General features: G+C 43.4%; 1 protein-coding gene across 7 annotated transcripts; it reads left to right on the top strand.

The window, feature by feature from the left end:
* Positions 1-1,954: 1,954 nt before the first annotated feature.
* Positions 1,955-23,394, top strand: ptbp1b (polypyrimidine tract binding protein 1b). 7 transcript variants are annotated; one of them, XM_037114469.1, is made up of 15 exons: positions 1,955-2,073; positions 5,397-5,430; positions 12,202-12,262; positions 13,575-13,747; positions 13,832-13,978; positions 14,073-14,201; positions 15,026-15,136; positions 15,212-15,389; positions 15,750-15,827; positions 16,409-16,533; positions 17,796-17,829; positions 19,563-19,655; positions 19,831-20,047; positions 20,151-20,228; positions 20,769-23,394. In XM_037114469.1, exons 1-15 carry the CDS (start codon positions 2,066-2,068, stop codon positions 20,899-20,901), a joined length of 1,599 nt encoding a protein of 532 aa, XP_036970364.1. In that variant the 5' UTR covers positions 1,955-2,065; the 3' UTR covers positions 20,902-23,394. The 7 variants fall into 7 exon arrangements, 6 of the variants coding, with proteins under 6 accessions (XP_036970364.1, XP_036970362.1, XP_036970365.1 ...); XM_037114467.1 differs by having other exon boundaries at positions 16,391-16,533; XM_037114468.1 differs by having other exon boundaries at positions 1,977-2,073; positions 5,400-5,430; positions 16,391-16,533.
* The last annotated feature ends 871 nt before the right edge of the window (positions 23,395-24,265 follow it).

The following is a 24,265-nucleotide window of genomic DNA, read 5'->3' as shown; positions in this document are numbered from 1 at the left end:
CAACCAGCCAATAGAAACCGCTGTCGGAGCGAATCTGACCAATGACGTGTCGCTTCGTTTCGTGTCTTTTTCTTGTCCCTCTTGTGTCGTCAGATAAGTGGACTGAAGCTCCACAGCGCCCCCACAGGACAGAGCAGGAACACACTTTCTGTTAGAGGACCAACTTTTAGTTTATTTTTCTATAAGCTTGTCAATCAGTTTTGTTATTTTAATGCACAAATTGCATAAAGGCGGAGAGTCTTCAAGTTCACGTGTTGTAGACTAACAAACCTTTAAATAACATAAGCTAACCGACATAAACAAAATAAGTTTCAAGATTCAAAGGTTTATTTATGTACAAGTACCACTCTGTAGACTGTGCATGAAAATAGTGCAGCCAGAAAATAACATTTAGGTGAGAAAATAAACTGAAAAACAGAATAGAAAACGTAAAGACAAATGCTAAACAGACCATCAAATGAAAAGGAGAGAATCAGAATCAGAAGAGTCGGTGGTGGGTTTCACCAATCAAACAAACATTTTGAAGACATAATACCAAACTGATTTAAACTCAAACTGTGAGAAAATTAACATAACAGTTCTCCAAAAGATTTCTCATTTCTCCAAACTTAACAATATATGATTTAAAAGGTCACAAGTCAACTTTACAACTAATTCATTCAGAGCCCACACTTTTGACGGGACAGGTGATTTAGTATTTTAAAGTTAAAATTCAAGAAAAAATGAATAAGACTGTAGAGGAAAAGTACTGTGTGTGTGTTTGTGTGTGTGTGTGCGTGTGTGTGTGTGTGTTGAATTATTCATGTGTGAGCAGCTGGATCATCTTCCGACACACAAAGTAATCTACTTTAAAGCAGCGTGTGGAGGAATTATTTATCAGCGTGTTACATGAAACTGAGTCCAGCAGACAGATGGTCGGACAGGAAGCTACCTGCTGCTCACACACTGTCACACTGTCCTGTACCTGAGCAGTCACAGGTTCAATCCCTGATCATCATGCGGCTCTGAGCAGCTTCAGTCAGAGGACAGTTCTGTTGTCTGACTCTTGGCGTTCTGCAATCAAACAGCAGGATTCTCTGCTGCACCTTCAGGGCACAGTGAACCTGATCCTGCATGTGTGGGAGCAGACTGTCATCTCTGCTGCGTCCTCTGCTGACAGTAACACATTTCTAGACAAAAGAAGTTTATTTGGGTTCATTTTAAAATTCTACTGCGTACAAATCCTTAAACTTTAACCAAACTCCTAACTCTGTGTTAGCTGCAGAGGCTCCTCAGGTCAGCCGTTAGAGTTGTGATGTCCTGGTATCTTCAGCTAATATCTTCTATTGTTGGATGACTTTAGTGTATTTTGGTTAGTTACCTCACTCGTGTTCTTTATATGTATGGTTTCCCACCCTAAGTGCATGTCTTTCATATTTTTCTAATATGCTGTTTGATGTTTGATTTGCCTGCAGCTGTTTTAAGTGGTGTCCTATTATAAGTAAACAGCCATGATTTACATTCCCTTTCTTATTAAGAATTAAGGCACAGAGTGAAAAATACAACATGTCAGCACAGAAACAAAGCAGCTCGGATCCAGAGTAATGAGTCCTACATTTTGAGCCTGTGGCACAAAATATGAGCACTGTAATTACTACAATATGTTATAAATGTACGTCTAAAGTAATATCGTGATAGTCCTCCTCATTATGAGCACTTTAAATCATCTCCAATGGTCGGAACAGACTTGGACCCGTGGATTGTGTGTCCCTGTTGGACCGGGACTGTTTTCATGGGACAACGCCCACTAACCCGCCGTGAGACGCGCGTCTGGTTTTCTATGTTGAGACGTGAATCTTACTCATAGACAATCTGTGATCTCTGTGAGCTCAGGGCTTTGTTGCGCCCCCTTCCAATCAGCCAATCAGCACCCGGATCTGGTCTGTAACGCCTACAAATTTTGCTAACGGTCCAATCAGGGAGCTCCTCCAGCCGGACGCCATTTTGTCAGTTTACAGCCGCGGTGGTTGGGGTATCCTGCTGGCCGCTGGCTGGAACCTGTTGCTCCGTAGTTCCGTGTTGTGCAATGGACGGGTGAGTTATCCCACCGACTTACGTGTACACTCAAATTAAATTCAGTTTGTGGTTGTTTAACTTACATCTGAGAGAGAAAAATCTAAATATGTCGCCGGATAATGATTTTTCCAGACAGCTGCTGGTGCTCTTGTTGCAAACGTAGCTGTCGGTAAAGTTGTGTTTGTGGTAGTAACAGGAAGCTAAGCTAGCCGAGCTAGCTGCAGTGTTAGCCTCGGAACGGGCCATTCTCTGCGGGCTCCACACCTAACTCCATTAACACAACATGGCAGTTAATGTGGTCTCATTTACCTGCGAAAACACCTTTTCTTTAACATAAAACATTTAACCTTTAGATCTGATTGATTCACATGTTGTGGAAATAATATCTAAGCAACGTACATAACTTCAAGTCCAGCTTTACGATGTTCTCACGCCCACTGGTGTATTTTGCTGGAGAGCCGCTTGTAAAAGTTTAGATTGTGTATAAAATGACGTAACTTTACGTGTTTAATATGCGCCGAATTGACCAATTCCCCCGGATCATTTGTTAAAGATGTTTCAGCCATGTTCTTAAAAGTCGGTTGTTGTGAAGATTTGTAAGAAAATCTAAAAATGACGGAATTCCATATGGAGTTCAGTTTTACGTGCTCGAAAACGATCAGTTAGTGGTGCTGTTATTATCTGAAAATGTGTCATTCAGACTTCAGGACTTAAATGACCCTTATTTTAGGTCAATTTGAGTTTTTGTCGAGGATTGTTTTATTTAATTTATTTATTAACTTTAATTACGGTATCATCCTGTATTACATTTTGGTGCTAAATGGCGGAGTGGCTCCAGTTGATTAGTTCAAGAGCGAGAGTCACGATCTAAAAGGTTTGCTATGTTAAGCATTAGGAAGACTGCTTTTAAATGACCATTATTTTAAATGGAGATCTGAAAAACGTTCTTCTTTGGTTAAAACAAACTGAAGTAACTTGATCTCAAATGTTGTTAACAGTGCAATTTAGATTACAGGCCCTGTCTCTAGCTGAGATAACATGTAACATGATATCATAGCTGTCATTATAATTGTAATTGTGTAATTGTATTTGTCCTTTAAAAGTCAGAACTGTGTCAAACAGAACTCCATTGTTGGCAGGAAGTGGAGGAAACATGAGCCAGAAGCCAGTTTGTCCTGCAGCTGTTAAAGGTTAATGTTGATGATCAAACTTTAACCTAACAAGGACAAACTGACATGTTAATTTCCCATTGATAGCTGTGTGATTGACATATTTGTTGTTATTGAATCAGTAAGCATATCCGCAGTTTGTTTCAGTGCATTTTTGGAAATAGTAATCATGTTTAATGTGCTTTCTAACTATTACATTGATAGATATCATGTTGCATGCAGTCAGGAGCTGGAGACTGTGAGACGATTGAGTTCCTGTTGTGAATATTTGTGCTTTGTCAGGGCTCATTCACGCCCTGAGGGGTCCTCTTCCAGCTGGTTTACTGTCTATACAGTCACAGCAGCTTCAGCCTGACCAGCCGGTTTTTCATTTGTTTGAAGTGTTAGACTGGTGTCGAAGACTTTCTGTCCAGCTCTGAGCTGCATGGAGTCATTTTCACATGTGACACGTAGGCCCTCGTGTACAGACTCTTTACTGATCTACTAAAATAGAGATCCTGTCCAATTGGTACACATTCAATGAATTCATTGCCAAGTAATTTCTTCACTGATTTAATATTAATCTATTCATTTTAACTCTGACAGTCATTTTAGTCAGTGAACAGCAGGTCAGTTGAACCAGGTCCTCTGAAAAGAGCCACACATTAAATCCCTGCAGGTCCGTCAGGAACAGTTTTAGCTGAAGTTGGTTTATTTCCTCTTGACATAAAAACTGCATCTGGCCTCTCTGCCATCACACAGAAAATGTTGTTGGTTTGTCCCACAGCTTTCAAGCGACTGTTTCTGATCGTTATCTGTTGTTAACAGACCTTCCTGAGTTATCAGATAGACAAAACCGGCATTGCATCAAACTGTTTATATCGAGTCATCATTCTCCATCCCAACCCAGTGATCCGCTGCTGTCCAGGACGTCTGTTTGTCTTCAATAGTCACTTTCACCAGAGGACAGACAGACTCACTAATGTGGCCCTCCAAACAAAACTGGAAGATTATTTAGTGACCTGATGTAACTTTTTGGACTCCACGTCCTGCTGTCATGATTTCACATATATGTATGAGAGAGAGAGAAATAATAAATAGATATAACATGTTTGCTTTATCATGTAAAATATCTGATGATCAATGATCTTTATTCTCTGGTGATGTCAGGTCACATGACTGTGACATGGCTGTGTGAACCAGACTGGTTTTACTTGTATTTACCATGGCAGCAATAAAGACAGGAAGTTTAGGGACAAAACAGGAAATAGAACAAATGAAAAGTGGATGAGCAGCAGGACGTGGGTAACTGGTACCAAGTGATTCAGTTCATGTTCCCATACGATGTATAAATGACCTGAAACACATTGTTTTTTTCCTCTATAAATGATACAAGTTGTACGTTTACTCCACCGCGTGTGTTTCTGACTAGGAATGGAGTTCTTTAGTGTTGTGTCTTTCTACTTGGGTTTGAAGATGTTGTTTTGGCTTCTGGAAGTTTTGGTGATTATTATGGACATTTAACTGAAAGTGTTCTTCAGCTTCAGCTCTGCTTCGGCTGCAATGATGAAGATGATGGTGACAGTGGGTCAGGTGTGGTTGTTGGTGTTCTCTGACTGGGTGATGGATGATGATACAGGAAGTGTGTGTGAGTCCTCAGCTGTGTCTGGATGGACAGAGATAGAGTGGTGTGCAGACGTTCCTGTAGTGATCATCAGTTGAATGTGAAGTTTGTCCTCAGTCTGCCTCACCAACACTGATCTGACAGCAGTCAATATATATCTCTATACCAGAGGTGCAACGATGGATTGATTAGTTTTGAGAATCAGTTTTTCTGTTTGTGTCCACTCTCTGGTGTCAGCTCGTTAAATGTGAACATGTTCTGGTTTCTTTCCCCTGGGACAGTAAACTGCAGATCTTTGGGTTTTAGACGGAACACAGATGAACATTTTCCACCATTTTAGTGACCAGACTAATCAGTGAACGCAGGAATAACCAACATATTAATCGTTAGCTGCAGCTAACCAGGACGTGAACCAAACTCTCTTGTGTGTGAATCAGCTGGTGTCTCCTCTGCTGGGTTTCTTCTCCCTGCGCTCGTCACCTCAGGCAGCATCTCTTTAACCTTTTTTTGGCTTTGTTGTTTTGAGTTTCTCTCCTTGCTGCTTCTAACACGCTGTCTTTTCTTCACAGCAGTGTCCACCAAGATATAACAGTTGGTACTAAGGTAGGCACCTCTGCTTCGTCCTCCTCACCCCACGCCTCCTCCTCCTCATCCTCTGATTGGTTTGTTTTCTGCTGTGAGGCCATTTGCTTTTCATTTGTGTCTGACAGGACGGACGTGTGCCATCTGGGAACAATTCAGGGGTTTTCTCTGTAATCAGCGTTGAAGCTGCTCAATGTTGTAAACTTTAGTCACATTCCACAACCAGACTGAGGATAATCAGATTAGTCAACAACAACACGCTCCTTACACTCTATAAGGACCATAACACTGAATTTACATCGTTCAGAACAAATCTGGCCTACTGGCTCAGAAATCAGATTTTAGAGTGCATGGATGTTTGTTTCCACTTTTATTTCTGTGAAAACCAGATGACAGAGTTGAAACTCTCTCAGATCATCCTGACAGCATTCAGCCAGCTTGACTCTCCTGCTGCACAGTATCTGTTGGTGTGTTTGAAAGCTGTCTGTCACCGGAGGTCAGAGACAGCGGCTTCACTCTGGAACTGAACCAATTAGTTAAGTAAGGAATTAGCTTTCAAATGGAAAATAAATATCAGCATGAATTAGATGATTGATTTCTAAAGTAAACATGTAAACTTGTCTCAACATGTCAACTGTGATGAAGTTTAACTATAAAATTGATCCTGAACATTCTGCCCAAATGATGATCATTCTATGGGAGTGCATTCAACAAGGAGAAAATGAATTGACATCTTGAAATAGTAATTTGATAATATGGCTGCAATGGTGCAATAACATCTTTTTCTCTATGTTATGATGAAAGCTATCACACAATTATCAATAACACTGAGCCTTTAAAGATTAAAAGCAGAGCGTTGTTTTGGTCAAACAAACACTTGATAATAACCTGAAACACACGTTATTTAATAAAACAGTTGAATTAGAATTCAGTTCCGTAAATAAGCAAATGTTGACTTCACAGCAGACACTGAAACAGTGACACAGCTGCAGATCTCTCTGTGTGCTTATGTCTGGCGTCATTCAGTTGTTTTGAGATGTTTATTTTGCAGAACTTTGTGGTTTCTGTGTTGAATACGAGGTTCTTGAACAGTGGACGGGCAGGTGGACACAGACAGGAGAAACTTTGGACTCACTATTACAGTTAATTGTATGGATCATCTGAAGACTGTATTTGACTGGAGGTAGTTTGTCCTTGTCAGACGATGTGTTGGCTGCAGCTTTGAGGACACGTTGGTGTGGCAGCATCAGGACGTGTTGATCATTGAAGCGTTGAGCTGGTTTTTGTTCAGCTGCTGAGGCCAAAAGCATCATTGATTAACTGATAAACTTTCACCAGAAAATAAATTGACAACTAGTTTGAGAGCTGAATAAATGTTCGACTACTGGTCACTCAGAACAAAACGTTAGAAGACGAGACACGTTTTCAACGAGCCAAATTAATAATTGAAGCATTCTGCAGATTAATTAAACTCAATCATTGGTCGTGACTCTGAACATCTGAGATCATTTTCATATTTCAGTGAAGTGAAATCTTCTGCTGCCTGAGAGGAAGGACATCTGAAACCTGATGATGGTGATGATGATGATGATTTTGGAAGATAGTCAGCACCAATTAAATACCTTCCGCCTGTTGGTGAGTTGGAGAACACATCCAGACCTCCACAGCTGTGATGAAGAGTTGATCACTCTTATTTAAAATGAGGTTTTGTCGCGCGGCTCTGGTGTTGGACATGTTGTGTTGGACTGTCAGGAGTTCACTTCCTGTTACAGAATAACTGACATTCATTCACAGTACGGCTACAGGTGCTAGTAGTTTCACTTTATTCATCAGCTGATCAGTGTGAACCTATAGAACTGTTACTGAGCTGAGCTGACCCTGAGATGGTGACTGCTGATTGGTTCCTAACCTGTAGTTTTTGCACACCTGAGGGTCAGAAAGCCTCAGGTGAGCAGAAGGGAAGGATTTAATGTGCCACAGCTCTCAAAAGATGTTTTGTTTTTAATCAGACATCAGAAAGTGATCTCAGTCTGAAAACAGAAAGCTTTAGAATAATATCTCTGTGTGAGGTGTTGTCTGATCTCCCAGCAGCCTTTGCTCACATTCCTCTGCTCTCTTCTCAGTAATCATGTTTGGTATGTGTCCGGCAGCAGAGCGGCGACCACTGCTGCTGGTTTTAGGACAAAAACCACAATCTGAGCCAAAACCACATGAAACCACATGCAGAGAGAGCTGTGGTCTGAGAGCAGGAAGTGATGGGAGCAGGGGCTGCTGGGAGGAGGAGGAGGAGGAGGAGAAGGAGGAGGAGTCACTTTGATGATCACAACTCTCCTGTTTCCTCCTCTGGCCTCAGGCGAGTCATCTGAAACCACCTCCAACACTCAGACAGGCTCCTGCTAAAAGGACAGTTCTTGCTTTTCTCCAGCACTTTGTTTGGACTCACACCCAGAAACAAAGTCACAGATAAACTGATGTCTGTGGTTAGACCCGGTACTCCTGTCCGTCCTCCTGTCAGTCCTCCTGTCTGTCCTCCTGTCCGTCCTCCTGTCTGTCCTCCTGTCCGTCCTCCTGTCCGTCCTCCTGTCTGTCCTCCTGTCTGTCCTCCTGTCCGTCCTCCCAACTCTTTGCCACATTTCTGCCCGAAAAACAGTGCCCGTCACTGGCAAAAATCTTTACCTCACCAGGTGTTTGTGTTGTTGTAGTTACTGTTGTCACGGTGGCGGTCAGCCCTCCAGACGGAGACTTGCGTGAAGAAAACAGAGTCAGACAGTGTCCAGTTTACTGATGGAGATTATTTATTTATGTAATTTAGAGCGAAAAATGTAACGTAAATGTAACTCTTTGACTTTCCAGTTGAGTGGGTAAAAATATCAATTCATCAATGTATTGCAATATATTTTTTCCCAATTCAGTATTGAAAATCCTCTGAATCATGCAGCGGTCCCCGACCATCTGCTGTTCCTCGCCGGACGCCTCTCGGTTCCCGCCTCCAGCAGCTGGAAGTGCGTCGCCCGTGACCTTGCTCGAGGGTCGGAGGGTGATGCGCCGCCGAAACACCGTCGGAGCTGCGGAGGCGGGTAGTCGATGTCGCAAATCTACTTTTTCAAACTCCTCCCAGGCGATTTCACCGATTTGCACGAAACTTTACGCACAGCATCTGTGGACTTTCCTGACAAAAAGTTTTTTTTTTAAAATGTTGATATTCCAAACAATACTCAGGTTATTGAATAACAACTTCCTGTACATTTTGCTCAAAACACGAAGTGTTTGATATCTCCACATTGGTCTGTCCGAATGACATGAAACCAGGTGACTACTTCCCCATGAGCCACATGAGTAATCACTCGCTTACTTTTTCCAACTCCTCTTCGGCCATTTCACCGATTTGCAACAAAATTTGCAACTAGCATCTGTGGACAACACTTACCGTTTACCTACATCACACCTGGTGGCACGGTCCATTTTGATGCTTTGCCATAAAACCATCAACTCATTATAACTTCCACATACAATTTTCCATCTACTCTAAATTGCTCAAACATGTAGAGGTTCTTGTCCTGAATACATCTACACGTCACACCCTGACGCACGTGGACTGCAAGAGCCCGTTCACCGCTGCTTGCAGCTTCAATTTAAGATTACTTTTTTGAATTTAAAAATCAACTGGTACTCTGATTATTTGTTTATTGCTACCTATTACTGAATTGATATTGAAGCATTTAATTCAATATTGAATTAAATTGATATTGAATTAAATTGATATTGAATGGAATTGCGACCTAAAGAATGGAAATCCAATACCCAGCCCTGCTTTCCAAGATGTTTGGTGGGTCAGGATCTCAATCACAACACATTCTAACAGCATCCAAATGATTATAAACCTTCAGCAGGTTCAGATTGACAGGAGGACATCTGGGAAACACCATGACGTGTACCGTCATGCCCCTTAAGGAGCCGCAGCGTCGGCTTTCTGTTCGTCTTTACTCCAGTGTGAATTCGCTCTGTGTGAATGATCGGCGGAGGATTGGTGAACCGCCGCTGTTGAGATAATGCAGCGTCTCTGGGTCGACGCGTCATTCCGGCTCTAATTTATTGCACATATTCCATCGCTCAGCACGGGTCAGAGGTCTGTTCAGCACCGGCCTGAGTTTCACGACGGAACCGGCCTGAGTTTGTTTACTGGAAAGATCATAATGAAACAAACTACTCTCATTGTTGATCTGTTTATTATTTTTTTTTAATGATGTATTGAGAAGTTGAAAATTGAATTGACTTCTTTGAAAATGTCTTTAAATGTATTGTTTTGTTGAACCCTATACATGAAGATATTAGGTTTACTGTGATAGAAAACAGAAAAAGTGACACTGGAGAGACTGAAACCACAGAATAACCACAGAATAATGGCCTTTTTCAAGGGTGGTGAGTTTGTAAGCTTTTGTTAGAGAATTGAGAGAGTTGAGATGACGGGAAGTGAAGGCAGACAGACCAAGAAGTCTCCAGCTGGACATTTGGTGCTTTTTATTCTTGGAACGTAACCAGGACAATTAATCAGTCATCTATTTATTTGATTTGTCTCTTGTGGATCCGTCTCAGCTTGTCTTGTGAGTTTGATGTGCAGGTTCAGCAGACTGAGGACAGAGTCACAGTAATGATGGAGGAGGCAGAAGAACAGAGCAGATCCTCAGTAATGATGTTAGCAGGTCCCGTTAAACCAACATGTCTGACTGTCTGTGGGTGTATGGTCCTCCTCCTCAGCCTGAGGCCGGCAGCGGGTCGGTCAGCAGCTGTCAGGCAGACGGCAGGTACCGGTCCACAGGGAGGAGAGGTGGACTCAGGTTTCTGCTCTATTATTCATGTGAGGAGCAGTAAGAACATCTGAGCTCCTTTTGTTCTGATTAAAACCTGCTCAGGTTCCTCTGACTGGAACTGTGGCAGCTTCTCAAGCTCTGAAAACACCCCAATCAGACACAACATTAAAGCAATGACCACAAAATCTCACTGATCATCTTGATACGATCTGATGTTCTGCTGGGAGTCGTTGGGTTCTGATATTCATGTAGATGTCACTGACAGTTGGACCTGTTCAGGAATGATCTGAGGAGTGTGATAAAGCTTGAGGCACCGACTCCAAATTCTCCAGATCCCAATCATATCAAGCAGTGGTGGGATGTGCCGGAACATGTCCGAACCACAGAGGCCCTCACTGTGGATTGGGCTCGATTCTGACCCCTGGTGACATGAACACAGGACCTCAGGGTGAGTCCTGTGACGTCAGGCACCACAGTGTTTGGTTCCTTTGGGTCCTGTGGGTTGTGAGGCAGGGCAGTGGATCAGACTTGTTCAGGCTTGTCCCATGAATGCTAGATGTTCTTCACGTCTGGGAACCCGATCAGGTCGACACCTCAAGCTTTTCTAATTTGTAATATTGTTACTCAAAACATGTGGTTCCACCTCAGACAGCTGCTGACGGATCTGTATCCAGTCCTGTTTGACTGCCATCAGCTGATACATTCTGAGTGCATTAGTGTATCACAGAGTCTGACGATGTGTTGGTGGTTCTGCCACCGATGGTTCTGGTGTGCTGGTGTTCTGTTTGTACTGCAGAGCAACACGCTCCGAGAGAAGTGAACTGTCTCACTGCTCTGGTGTTGTAGACAATAAGGTTTCTAGTTAAACTGTAACATCTCCTGCCTCTGCCACAAATCTGTCACAAGTAGAGCCGTTGATAATTAATTGATAAGTCAATCCAAGAGTTGACAACTAATTTGATGCTGGATTGATTGTTTACATTAACCATCGTCTGGTTCAGGCTGTTACATGTGAGGTTTGCTGTCAGTTGGAGGATGTTACGTTGGGCTGTCTTGTCAACATTTTCCACCATTGTTGACTTTTTATAGACTGAACAATGAATCAAGACATAATGAAAGTAATCATCAGACTAATTGATAAAAGTTGTCGTTGTCACAGAAGTTTGATGACTGCATTTGATTGATCTTCACAAAAAGAGTGTGGATGGATTGTCTGCGCGGGTTATCAGTCACTTCCATCTGATCTCCACCTGCAGTGATGAACAGGTCGACACAAACTAACACGACTCATTGATAAGAGTTCTGCCTGGTCGTGTTTGGACCTGTTCAGCTCTCTGTTCCGACGTTGAGTTTTAGATGTTCGGGCTGACAGACAGCTGTGCAGCTCCTCTCTGTTCACTCTGTATGAATCTGCAGTGTGTTGAATGAGGCTCAGCCTGTTTGTCTACATCTGGTTTTCATTGAGCTCCACAGCTCAGGAATTCACCCCCGGCTGCCTGCTGAGTCTCGGGGGGGGGGGGATCATGAGGCTTTCAGGCTGGAGCTGATGTCAGACCTGATGTTCACTGTGTTTAGTTTTTATCATAAAGAACAGGTCCACCATGAGTTACCTGTTGTTATATCTCTTTGAGATAACTCTGTTTAAGGTGAAGTGTCTCTGCGGTGCCCTCTGGTGGCGGCAACATGAGCTGCATGCAACATGTTTTCACTGTGAACCAATTTAGCTTGTCAGAGACCAGAAACAATGAAACAGGAAGTCGGCTTGTCAGTTACTTAATGGACAGAAAATGAATCATTGAGGCGAATTCTAAAGTTTCATTTGATGCTAAACCTTCAAAATGTTCTGAAATGAGAAAACTTCCTCCTCCCGATTGTCACATGACTGCACTTTTGTGTGTGTGTGTTTGTGTGTGTGTTTGTGTGTGTGTTTGTGTGTGTGTTTGTGTGTGCGCAGCCTGTTAATTGACAGTTTTCTGTGTTTCAGAGAGGATCTGACGAGCTTTTCTCCAGCATCTCAAACGGCCCGTATATCATGAGCACCACAGGTCAGATGAATTATTCTGTATTTTATATAGAGCTGCAGTGATTGATTGATTGATTGATTGGTTTGTTGTCAACTGTTAAAGTAATTGCCAGCTCTTATGATAATCTGTTAATAATTGTTCTCTGCTGTCAGCTTGTTAAATAGTTTATTTGGGTTTGGACAGATTAATCAACAAAGATAATTCTTTTTAGAATTATTTAACATATCTGCAAATGTTGGAGAAGACAGAGAGCTGATGTTGTGGTCTGTGTCCCATCACAGTCCAGCTCACCTGCAGAGCTGGATGTTAAACTCTGAGATAGTGCTGGGCAGTATGACCAAAAATGAATATCACGGTATTTTTCAAAAAACAGTTTCACGGTATATGACGGTATTTTTTTTCATGCATGTTCAGGTGTTCACAGCATTTTCTACTGGCTGAGAGAGGAATTACTAGCCCCTGTTAGATTGAAAAGGCGGCACATTTGCTGCACGGTAAAGGCTGCACTCTGCCGCCCTGTCTGTCTAAAAGGGAGGTTTAATATTCCTTCTTTCCCAAAAAGCACCACTGGGGTAGGCATAAACATGTGATGTGAAGTTGGACGTGAACAGTGACGTACAACATATACATCAGAAGAAATCTGGCGACACTTGACAGATTTACTTAATTATAGACCTGTGGTCCATATTCTCACCTCCCCAGTCAAACACATGCTGATGTTAAGCTCCTGCTATTAAAGGAAGCGTGCAGCGGAGCGCCTTGTGTTAGCTGCCTCAAGCAATGAAAGCTAACAGGAAGCGGGTTGAATTAGTCTTCAAAATAAGAGCTTTACATCACACCCCATTGGAGTTTAGAACTGGGTTCCTAGCGGGGGGCTTTTAATTTGAAAGTAGCGACCGTTATTAGCTTGCTGCCACAACAACAAGCTGTCAGCTACAGAGACCGAGGAGAGCTAGCATCTCCCGGATCTCAGCAGCTTTCCAGTTGCTTATCTTGAAGTCTTGACGTGATGAACTGCCATGTCTATCCTAACCACCTTCACCGTAACACCAGAGCACTACTGTTTACCCTCACCACGCCTCGCAGTCGCACCATGCCTGTGTAGAAGCGCAACATTGAAAATGGTCCGGTCTGAAACAGTGTCGCGCAGCGTAGCGTTCCAAACGTTGTGTAATCAAATACACCAGTATACCGCCCAGCACTACTCTGAGATACAGTGGTGAAATACAAACAGGACCAAACAGTGAAGTCGTGAATATCTGGGAGAGTTGCTGGTGAAACTCTGGTTTCTGTGTCTTCATATGCTGCTGTTGTTGTTTCCTGTCCTCTGTAGCCAATGGCAACGACAGTAAGAAGTTCAAAGGTGACATAAGAGGTCCCGGGGTGCCGTCCAGGGTCCTCCACATTCGCAAGCTTCCCAACGACATCGCAGAGACGGAGGTGATCAGCCTCGGGCTGCCCTTTGGAGACGTCACCAACCTGCTGATGCTCAAAGCCAAGAACCAGGTGGAGCCTTGTGACTGAGGATGGAGTATTTCCACTCTGTTGTAGTGATTCTACTAAAGTAAACTGTTCTGTTTGTCCCGTCAGGCGTTCTTAGAGATGAACTCAGAGGAAGCAGCTCAGAACATGGTGGGTTATTACTCCACAGTGATGCCCGTCATCAGGAACCACCCTGTCTACGTCCAGTTCTCCAACCACAAAGAGCTCAAGACCGACAACTCCCCCAACCAGGAGGTGTGCTTCATTCACTACTGTTAGCAGCTGTTGTTATCTGTATGGTAGTTACTGTCAGCCTGTCTTCATCCTCTGTCCCTCCTCCCCCTCTCAGAGGGCCCAGGCAGCTCTTCGGGCCCTCAGTACGTCTCATGTGGACACGGCTGTGGCAGCCCCGAGTTCGGTGCTGAGGGTGGTGGTGGAAAACCTGGTGTACCCCGTCTCCTTGGACGCCCTCTGCCAGGTAACATGACATGACACACAAGAAATAAATACCTGTCTGGTATCTGTTAACTTGTCAGTGTCTGCATCAGATGTTTGTGAACACTCTGTCTGTTTGGACCGATCCGACCAATGAGAGTTGTTTCCTGAGGAGAAACTTGACAAACGTAGTGAAACTGTGTCTCTGACAGATTCTGACTCATTGTGTCCTTGTTGTAAATTCAGCATTAAACCAGAAGCTGAAGTTGTTTGTCTCCTTGTAAAAAGTGTCAGTTTGTGGCAGCATGTCTGTACCAGCCTGTCTGCTTCTGTGTCTAAAGTGCTAAAGTCTTACCTGCCAACATTGATCAGCTGTTTGAACACACTGTTTACACTGATTTCACCATTTACACTCCATTTATGAAAGAAGAAACATGTTATTGATCTAAACATGTCACATGTTACAAAGACACTAAACAGGAACAATATAGGCGACTTCTTTGTCCCCGTGGAGAAAGTCCCCAGACTCCCTTAACAAATGTGTCAGTTTAGTGAGTTGTTGAGTTGGAGACACTTTATAAACTCTGTGAAACTCTGTCTCTGACTCATTCTGCAGTATTTGGACCTTCTTGTTCATTCAGCAAATGTTCTACATGAACTTGTGTCTTTGTCATACCAGCTCTGAACTGGCTCTCAGTTCGGTGTGTAGCAGAAGTGATCTTCAAGCTGATAAGCAGCCCAAAAACTAGCCTTCCATCAGTAGGTTGGCTCGCTAATGTTAGCATAGCAGGCCACAGTACGCTCTGAGCTGCTGTAGTGTTTGCAGAAGGTCTGTCAGATCACTTGAGCTCCTGTTTTGGTCCTCAGATCTTCTCAAAGTTCGGCACAGTGCTGAGGATCATCGTCTTCACTAAGAACAGTCAGTTCCAGGCTCTGCTTCAGTATCCGGATGGAGCATCTGCCCAGGCAGCTAAACTGGTGAGCATCAAGTCTAACGTGAGACAGAAAACCTGTTTTTGAAAAAGCCTTTGTTAATCTGCTGGTCTGTTTCAGTCTCTAGACGGACAGAACATCTACAACGGCTGCTGCACCCTGAGGATTAGCTTCTCCAAACTCACCAGCCTCAACGTCAAATACAACAATGAGAAGAGCCGCGACTTCACCAGGCCTGACCTGCCCTCCGGAGACAGCCAGCCCACCATGGAGCACCCAGCCATGGCTACAGCCTTTAGTAAGACCCCCACACAGGTGTTAGACAGGTGTTATATTACTGACAGGGAGCAGAGGTGTACTGTTGTTATACGCATACTTTAAACTGAGGCTCTGCTTCAGTATCCAGAATACTCTAGAGAGTGTTCCTGACAGGCTGAAAGTATAAGGTGTGAAAATCAAAGGCACCAGTGTGATCACGATGCACATCATCTCTCCAGAAAAGTAGCAGCTACTGTTGAATGTGCAGTAAATGTGACTCTACGTGATGAGTCAGATTACCTGAGGAGGTACAGAAGTGTACAGATACAGTGGAGAGTCTGATGGACCGCAGGTGTTCAGGTCTTCAGGTGTTTAATATGACTGTGTTTATTCTCCGCAGCTCCAGGTATCATCTCAGCGGCTCCATACGGAGGAGCCACTCACGCCTTCCCACCAGCCTTCACTATCCAACCTGCAGGTGAGGCTCACCTGTACAGATCCAGTCACACAGCTGCAGGTGGAACAGCTGTAACCCCTCAGTTTAACATCAGACAAGTGGCCAACAACCAATCAATGGACTCCAAATCTATTACATCATCCTGATGTCATCACGTTTACAAATCATGACGGGGACTCTTAATGTACATTATTACAGAATCAGTCAGTAATTGCACAACATCATGGTTAAATAGTGATTTGACAAATAAAATACTGAAAAATAAGTTCAGCAAACAATTTATCAAATTTAAATAAACGACATTTAGGAACAATTTTAACTTTTATATAAAGATTGGCAGCCATGTTGGAAAACATTTATACAAGTTAAAAGTCATTCCACATCTAATCAATATCGATGACAGGTTTATTATCCTCATTAAGGGTCACAAGTTCAGCACACAGCCAATCATATCTCTGCTCATGTCATTCAGAATGAGAGCAGATGAATCCTGACAGCATCAGTCTGATGATTGTCTTCAGAAGTGTCAGTCAGACATGTCGTGCAGTCTTTGGATGGTTGTTCACTCGTCTCACCTCTCCCAGTGTCCTTCCCCTATCCAGGCCTGACGGTCCCCGCTCTGCCCGGAGGCCTGGCCTCTCTGTCCCTCCCCGGGGCCACCAGGCTGGGATTCCCCCCCCTCCCTGCTGGAGTCTGTGTCCTGCTGATCAGTAACCTCAACCCCGAGGTGAGTCCTTCACTCTGCATCTGTCCCTGTTATCATCATCATCATCATCCTGAAACATATCGATCAAAGTCTTGTCACGGGGTCGTCCTGCAGGACGTGTTTTTAAAGGAACAGTTCACCCTAAGATGTAAATTCAGAAGTTTTACAGTCCACAGAAGATCCCAGAGATTTGAAAAGATCTTATTTACATTCTGACCTGCAGTCATGCTTGACTCTTCTGTTGCAGCTACATGAAGCCTTCATGTTAATAAAGCTGTAAATCTGGTCTGAGATCAGGTTGTGATGTCTCTCCTGCAGACTGTGATCACAGCAGACGAGCTGATGGAGACATCTGATGCTTAAATCAAGTCTCAGCTGCTTCAGTTGTTCAGCAGAACGCTGCAACTCTGTTTGACTGTGAAGCTCCAGAACTGTTCTGTGGACGACCACACTGCATCTGACTCTATCAGTGATCTGTTCCGTTTCCTGTTTGATTTTTTTTATGTTTGACTTGTTATCATCGTTGATCCTCACAGTGGAGACATTATATTTATGTATTTCACTGCTCCACTTAGAAGTATAGAAACAGTGTCAGAGGTTCGTCAGGACCGTTTGATGCTCTCATGTCCACACATGCGACATCAGCAGCAGCTGTTCAGTCCTGCAGGAGGACTGAGAACAGACGTTCTGTCTGTCCGTCTGTGCAAACAGCATGCTGCGTTCTGACAGACGTCTGTCTTCCGTCCAATCAGCTGGTGTCGTCATGAACCTCTTACATGATCAACATTACAACCAATCAGAGCTGCCAGAGGACACAGGTGGATATTAACCTTACTGGTTCACATCCTCCGGTCAAATGTGACCTGAGTGATGTCACTAGAACACTTTCCTGTCCTGCATTCTGATTGGCTGTTTGTGTCTCTGATATCAGACATTTTGTTCTCGTTGATGTTTTTTAACCTGTTGTCACTTCCTGACCTCCTGTGATGTTTAAATGCCTTCACATTAAAATCTGTTGACACACACACACACACACACACACACACACACACACACACACACACACACACACACACACACACACACACACCTGTCGAGTCATGTGTGAACGTGTTATCTGACCCCTCCTCTCCAAAGGTAATTAACCTCCTGATTGACCCTTCACCTGTCTTTTTTCCCCTTTTTAATTTGTTGCCATGGAAACGCCTTGGACCCTCCACCTGTCCTGCCCTCCCACCTTTACCTGTCCTGTCCCTCCGCTGCCTTCTCTACTGTCTTTAAAGAGAGTTACGCCCCACTGCCTCTTTATTCTCTTCGGTATGTTGTCACTAGCTTCTTATTTTGAATTATCAGTACCACCTGTTTGTTCTGATTTTGTTTTCCTCTTTTTCATTTGGTTTTTAATGAAAGAACAAATGAGTGTCTGCTGGTTTTGTCAGATTTCTTTTGCGTGTTGATTTGACTTTAATCCCAATATTTGCAGCTTTTGATTTGTGTCAGGTGTGTTGAGACAGATGAGCAGCCCTGTGACACACGTACAAATCCAAGTGAAAGTATATATATATATATATATATATATATATATATATATATATATATATATATATATATATATATATATATATATATATATATATATATATATATATATATATATATATATATATATATATATATATATATATATATATATATATATATATATAACTATAGATATGGAACAGATGAAAAAAGAAGAAAAGGAAAAGACAATCATGAAAGAATGAATATGACTGCAGTGAAAGGAGAAATGAGTCAGTCAACAGGTGAAATAATCTTTAAGAGTGAAAAGATGTCTTCACATTTCACATGATCAGAGAAAGGGGAAAAAATAGATTCTGATTTGTTATCAAGATGAAAATCAGTTTATATTTCACGGCTGCAGCTGCCTGAACATCTTTAAAGGTTCAGTTCACCCAAACCACAGGTTCAGTTTATAAGGTTCCTGCCTCCACCCAAACATGGTGGAGCTGTTAGGTTTGTGCTGCTCACAGCTTTGACCTCTGAGGTTCCCTCTTCTGGCCTGGGTGAGGTTTTGATTCTGGTAGCTGGTTCTGTTTTAGATCTGGATCCAGGTCGATCCGGTGTCTGGCTCACCAAACTGAATCTTGTATCCCCTCTCTTTTTAAAGCAACGTGTCAAAGATAAACATAGCAGCACCCAGACAGAAGATAATCACCTTACATATCAATAGCTGAAGCTGATCAACTTCAGTTACTGATCTCCTGAAGTCAGTCAGCTCCAGCTGTGAAATCAATTGATCTCAACCAGACTGAATCAACATTTCAGCATCAGTCTGTGGTTTGTAGTTGTGACTCGTGTCAGCAGATGACACTCGATGGATTCAGTGAGGGCTGATGTTGAGTAAAAGTAGTTGAACCTCAGTTTGATTTCAGAGCAGCACAAGCTGAAGCTCGGTCAGCTCCACGGTGTCCTGGTGGAGACGCAGGTTCCACTGTTCTCACTCATTAAATGTGACGGTGAATTTTTCTGTCTAAGCTGCATTTATTGTGTTTGATATTATTTAGTAAACGTGAGATTTTGAATTTGCATGCTGGGTTCCTTTCAGTTTGCATGTTGTCAGTGCTGAATCAGCTGCTCTTGTTTTTGTTTTGAAGTCAACACTCCCATAATTCAAAGCTCCTACATGGTGTTAATCTGCCATTTTAATTTTCTCTGACCCTTAATTTCCTCACTGCATTTCCTTTGTATAACATTCAGAAATTCCCACCATCTAAATTAAATTGATGACTGTGTTGACGGCAGCGGCTCACTGCTGCTGCTCCCTCCACCTCCACATGCTACATGCAGCTTTGACACAGTGTCTCTGAGTCCCCGTACACAGTTGATTTGACCAGTAGTCTAAGGGTCAGTGGCTTGGCAGGCTGCAGTCAGATTCATACACAGCTCTCTGTAGGATTCAACCACTGTAGCTTCCAGTCTTTATGTTTGTGTGACTTCTCTCTGTAACAAGACTTTAACCTTTTGTTTATGTCTGACTGTGTGTTAAGGTGTTTATGGCGACGTGATGAGGGTGAAGATTCTGTTCAACAAGAAGGAGAACGCTCTGGTTCAGATGTCTGACAGCACACAGGCTCAGCTAGGTAACCTCCTGCACACGCTCAGTGAGCTCCTCTGGTCCGCAGTGTGCCGAGAAACACAGGAGGAGAGGAAAAAGGAAAAATGGCACATAATGAAGATATTGATAATGAAGAACACAGATACTTGAATAATGGAGTCTGTAACCTGAGCAGCGTTCTTCACCTGTCTGGTTTGCAGCTATGAGCCACCTGAGCGGCCAGCAGCTGCACGGGAAGTCACTGCGCATCACGCTGTCCAAACACACCAGCGTCCAGCTTCCCCGCGAAGGCCACGAGGACCAGGGCCTGACCAAAGACTACAGCAACTCCCCCCTGCACCGCTTCAAGAAGCCCGGCTCCAAAAACTACAGCAACATCTTCCCACCATCTGCCACTTTACACCTCTCCAACATCCCGTAAGTCCTTCGACTGCAGGAGCATCAACACTGTAGGTGTAAGGATCAGACCGTCTGAGGTTAACTTCACCTTTTAATGCTACTCTTGTCTTTGTGTTTGCAGCCCATCTGTGGTTGAGGACGATCTCAAGATGTTGTTTTCCAGCTCAGGAGCTGTGGTCAAGGCCTTCAAGTTCTTCCAGTGAGTGTCAAAGCTCTATGATGCATGCGTCACTCATTGCTGCGTCCTGTCCTGTCCCAACCTGAACCCTTTGTTGTTGCTCTGAAACCTTTACTTGTTCCTTAGCCTTCGTTCTTTCTCTGAACTCTGTGTCCTCTCCCTGGAGCCTGCAGCCTATAACCACGTCTTTGTATTGAGCCCTCATCTTTGCCATAAAGGTCCTGACTTTGCTGTTCACTTAAACCCTGAATCCGTCCATCTTCTCCCACTGTAAAGACTTGATTTTTGCCAGGCCTTTGTCCTGCGTCCTCTCCCAAAGGCCTTTGTCTATCAAACTTTGCCTTTGTCTGGCCTCGGTCTTAAAACCCCGTCCTCACACTGTGCTCATCCTGCTCTGAAGCTTTTGTCTGAACCCTGAAGCCTCGTACGTCCCCCAACAGCCTGACTTCTTCATCTTTGCCTTTAAGTTTTGGACTTTGCCATCGGCCTCATCATGTTTGATTATGTGACCATGTACTTCCTGTGTACAGTCTGATGACTTCTTGTTGGTTTGTCCTTCAGGAAAGACCACAAGATGGCTCTGATACAGATGGGCTCAGTGGAGGAGGCCATCGAGTGCCTCATCGAGTTCCACAACCACGACCTGGGAGAGAACCACCACCTGAGAGTGTCCTTCTCCAAGTCCTCCATCTGAGCCTCAGACTCCGCCGTCTGAATCCTTCACGCTCCTGCGAGAGCGGCCTGGATGGTGTCCACTACACTCCGATCATTCCAACGCATGCCTGCAGAAAACCACCGTGAAGTCTGGTGTGACATTAAATTATTTTTTTAAAGCTCATTTTTAGGTTGTTTGCCTTCAGAGAGGATTAGTTCTGAGATAACTGGAGGAAGTCAGAATTCTGCATTTAATCTCAGAAGTGGGGGATAAAGTCAGTATTCTGAGTTTGTCGGGATTTTATGGAATAAGACAATATCCTCAGATTATAATCAGAATCCAGATTGTAATCGCGTTTATATATTTGTGTCCTTGTTGAAGTTGAAATCTTTTAGCCACTCTGCCTTTTGACTTTAATCCCAGAATCCAGAGACGGCCTTCTGAACTCCTCCTGAACTTCTGACTTTATTAACTCAGAATTATCTCTAAATTCCCGAATGATAATATTTTTCCTGTGGTTCTAACTCTTCTCTGCAGTGACACCTGAGTCTCGGCTCAGTATCGGCTCTGACAACTTTTGGGAACTCATTAATTTACACTCACTGTCAGATGTTAGTCTGGGCCTCGTTAAGAAAGGCTTGGTTTGGCCTTCAGATCCCTGTGCCTTATTCCTGGAGTCAGCATGACTGACGTGTTAAAAAATCTCCCATCATGCCTCTGTAAGTTATCAAAGAGCAGGTTTACAGTTGCTGAGTTTACTGTTGATGTATTAAGGATGTATCACATGTTCTGTGTATTTTACTGGTGTTGTTCCTCGGTTAGCGTTTTGTACTGCTGGTTACTGTAGCGTCAAACATGTGAAGTGGTTCTGTTGTAGCGGTGTGCTGGGTCTCTAGTCGTAGATGAAATTCTCTTTTTATCTATTCCTTTTTGATTTCTTTATTTCCATGTATGCAATCACGTTTTATTCAAATCAAATATTGTAGCAATATTTTAATCATTCCTGAACTTTTATTTGTGGGTGTTTCTGGTGTCTCGGTGAGCTCAGCGGTTCTTCTCGCCGCTCCGCTGCCGTTTACGATCCGGACGAATGTTGTTCTGTTTGTCATGTTTTGCTGGATGTGTGAATCCAGATGTTGCTCGTGTTGCTTCTCTGAACGGTTTTATTTATAAGTTTGTGATCCACTACAGCTGAAACCAAAAACGGCCTTTAGATGCAAACCAATCCACCTGCCTCAGGTCTCTGGTTTTTAAGGACTAAATCAACAACAGGATGGTGAACTGGTTTAGACGTTGCTGGTGTTTTCCTTTAGGAATGTCTTCATTAATCTCTCGACCGCTCCACTGGATTAAGCCCACCGGTGTGACTTCAGTCTCTATTGTAAAACCAGATGTAATGTGGAGTGCCTTCAACGCAGCGCAGAGTCATACATCAGGTATTAATTCCTCTTAATTCTGAGACGAAAGTTTGACGGAGGAGAAGCCGTCAGAAACCAGAAGACGCTGGTTTGGTTTATCTGTGTGTCTTAATATTATTACGCCGACATTCCAGCCGCTCAGACGTCCACCTGAACTTTCCTCTAGAGGAGCTGCTGGGGGTTTGACAGCCATGGTGCATTCAAGACACCTGGGAGGTTTTGAAACTAGATGGAAAGATGAAATGTACTCTTCTGTTTCCCAGTCCAGGCTCAGCAAACAGCAAACCTGCTGCCCGAGTTTAGACAAAACTCCTCTGTGGTTCTCTGAAGTCTCTGAAACACGCTGTGATTCTGGTCTGATGTCAAACAGTGTTAGAGAAACATGGTGACAGAGGACCAACCAACCAATCAGAGCGCAGCAGGAGATGATGCACTCATACTCACAGAGTAACTTCATCCACTGTAAACTCCTTTGTTTTAGATAATGTAATAAATGAAGAGCTGTTGGTCCGGAGCGGTTGCTGTTTCTCTGCCAGCTCGTATCTTTTATCGCTGCGCCAATTGTTTCTTTCTATAAAATCTTCACACGTCAACTTCAGAAGGATTTAGTCAGATTTTAATTTACAAGGCAAATGTTAATTTGAGCTCTGTGATAAATGACACTGGTCTTCTGGACGTCTTCATCACCTGAAGTGGACCAATGAAAAAGCTCCTGCTGGATGTAAATATTAAATATTTATTTTCATTTCAGAAGGTTCAGTTGTGTCTGTCAGAAGTCAGAGTCCAGACACATTCATCACTACAGGAGGGACACAAGTTTACCCTTGGACAGGTTTTCCCAGATGACTTGAATGCATCACAGACCTTCAGTGTCGGGTGAGGCGGGTGAGGCGGGTGAAGCTGGGACCAGTGAGTCAGTGACAGGTGGAGGGTGGGGGGGTGTTGAACTGTACATACGTGTTTTATACCACAGTGACGTGTCTGAGAGCTGCGTGTTGGTTTTATATCTGATGAAACGTGTATATTTTGATCCGTGTGGACCGGTTCTGAGCCTTACACTGTTTGTGTCACAAAGAAAAAAAAAACAGATTAAATCACTTTTTATCTAAAACCAGTCCTCTGATTCTGTTTGTCATGATGCCGAGGGAGTTAATCCACGACTGAGCCTGTTATCAGTGAGCACTTCCACTTTCTGCTGCTTCACTGCTTTCATCAGATACCTGTAGTTACTAGTTACTGTACAGATCACACACTGTCATTCATAAATTAATTGTGTTAGCTGATCAGGACCAGCAGGTGGCAGCACACACACACACACACACACAGCTCACATGCGCACACACACGTCAGAAATGTCCTGAAGATTTTAAAAATCATCACAGGAACTGAAGATCTGGACAGTCTGCAGATACACACTGTGTGTGTGTAGTTTTATATTCAGAAGTGGGATTTCATTAGTCTTTACTCACCTGGAAATAAGAGTTGTGGTGTTTTCATGACCTTAGAATGAGCTGGTCTCCCTCCACTGAGGTCGTCATGTTGCACCACCATGATTCTACAGAAGACAGAACAGACATTCTGCATTTTGAGGTCTTTCTCTCCCTGAGTCTCACTTCAGGTCTGCATCCTTCAGAGGAGCATCTGAAGTCTGTCCCAGTCTGAAGGCTCCTCCAGAGGCTCCTGCTTCTCCCTGTTTCTGGACAAAGGACTCGCCTTCACAGACCACAGAGGCCGAGTCCTTCAGAGGACGCACACCTGAACTGAGACTCAGCAGCTGTTCTGTGTAGCTGCCAGGAGAAGAAGAAGAAGAAGCAGCAGCTGTTTCCTTCCAGACTACAGACACGTATCAAGCAATTAGAATATCATGAAAAAGTTTAATATTTTGGTCACTCTTGTCAGAAAGTGAAACCCATACATTATATAGATTCATTACGGAGTAAATATTCAAGCCTTTATTTCTTGCAGTTTTGATGATTGTGGCTTAC

Source organism: Acanthopagrus latus, chromosome 11 (genome assembly GCF_904848185.1).
Source record: "Acanthopagrus latus isolate v.2019 chromosome 11, fAcaLat1.1, whole genome shotgun sequence".
In the NCBI taxonomy this organism is placed as follows: Eukaryota; Metazoa; Chordata; class Actinopteri; order Spariformes; family Sparidae; genus Acanthopagrus; species Acanthopagrus latus.
This window is presented reverse-complemented; position numbering and strand designations above follow the sequence as displayed.

Bases quoted from the DNA above. Each gene is read 5' to 3' on its own strand.
- ptbp1b (XM_037114465.1), top strand. From the start codon at position 6,979: ATGATGGTGATGATGATGATGATTTTGGAAGATAGTCAGCACCAATTA. The intron at 13,979-14,072 runs GTGTGCTTCATT...TCCCCCTCTCAG, and splicing joins ACAACTCCCCCAACCAGGAG to AGGGCCCAGGCAGCTCTTCG. The intron at 15,390-15,749 runs GTAAGACCCCCA...TATTCTCCGCAG, and splicing joins AGCCATGGCTACAGCCTTTA to CTCCAGGTATCATCTCAGCG.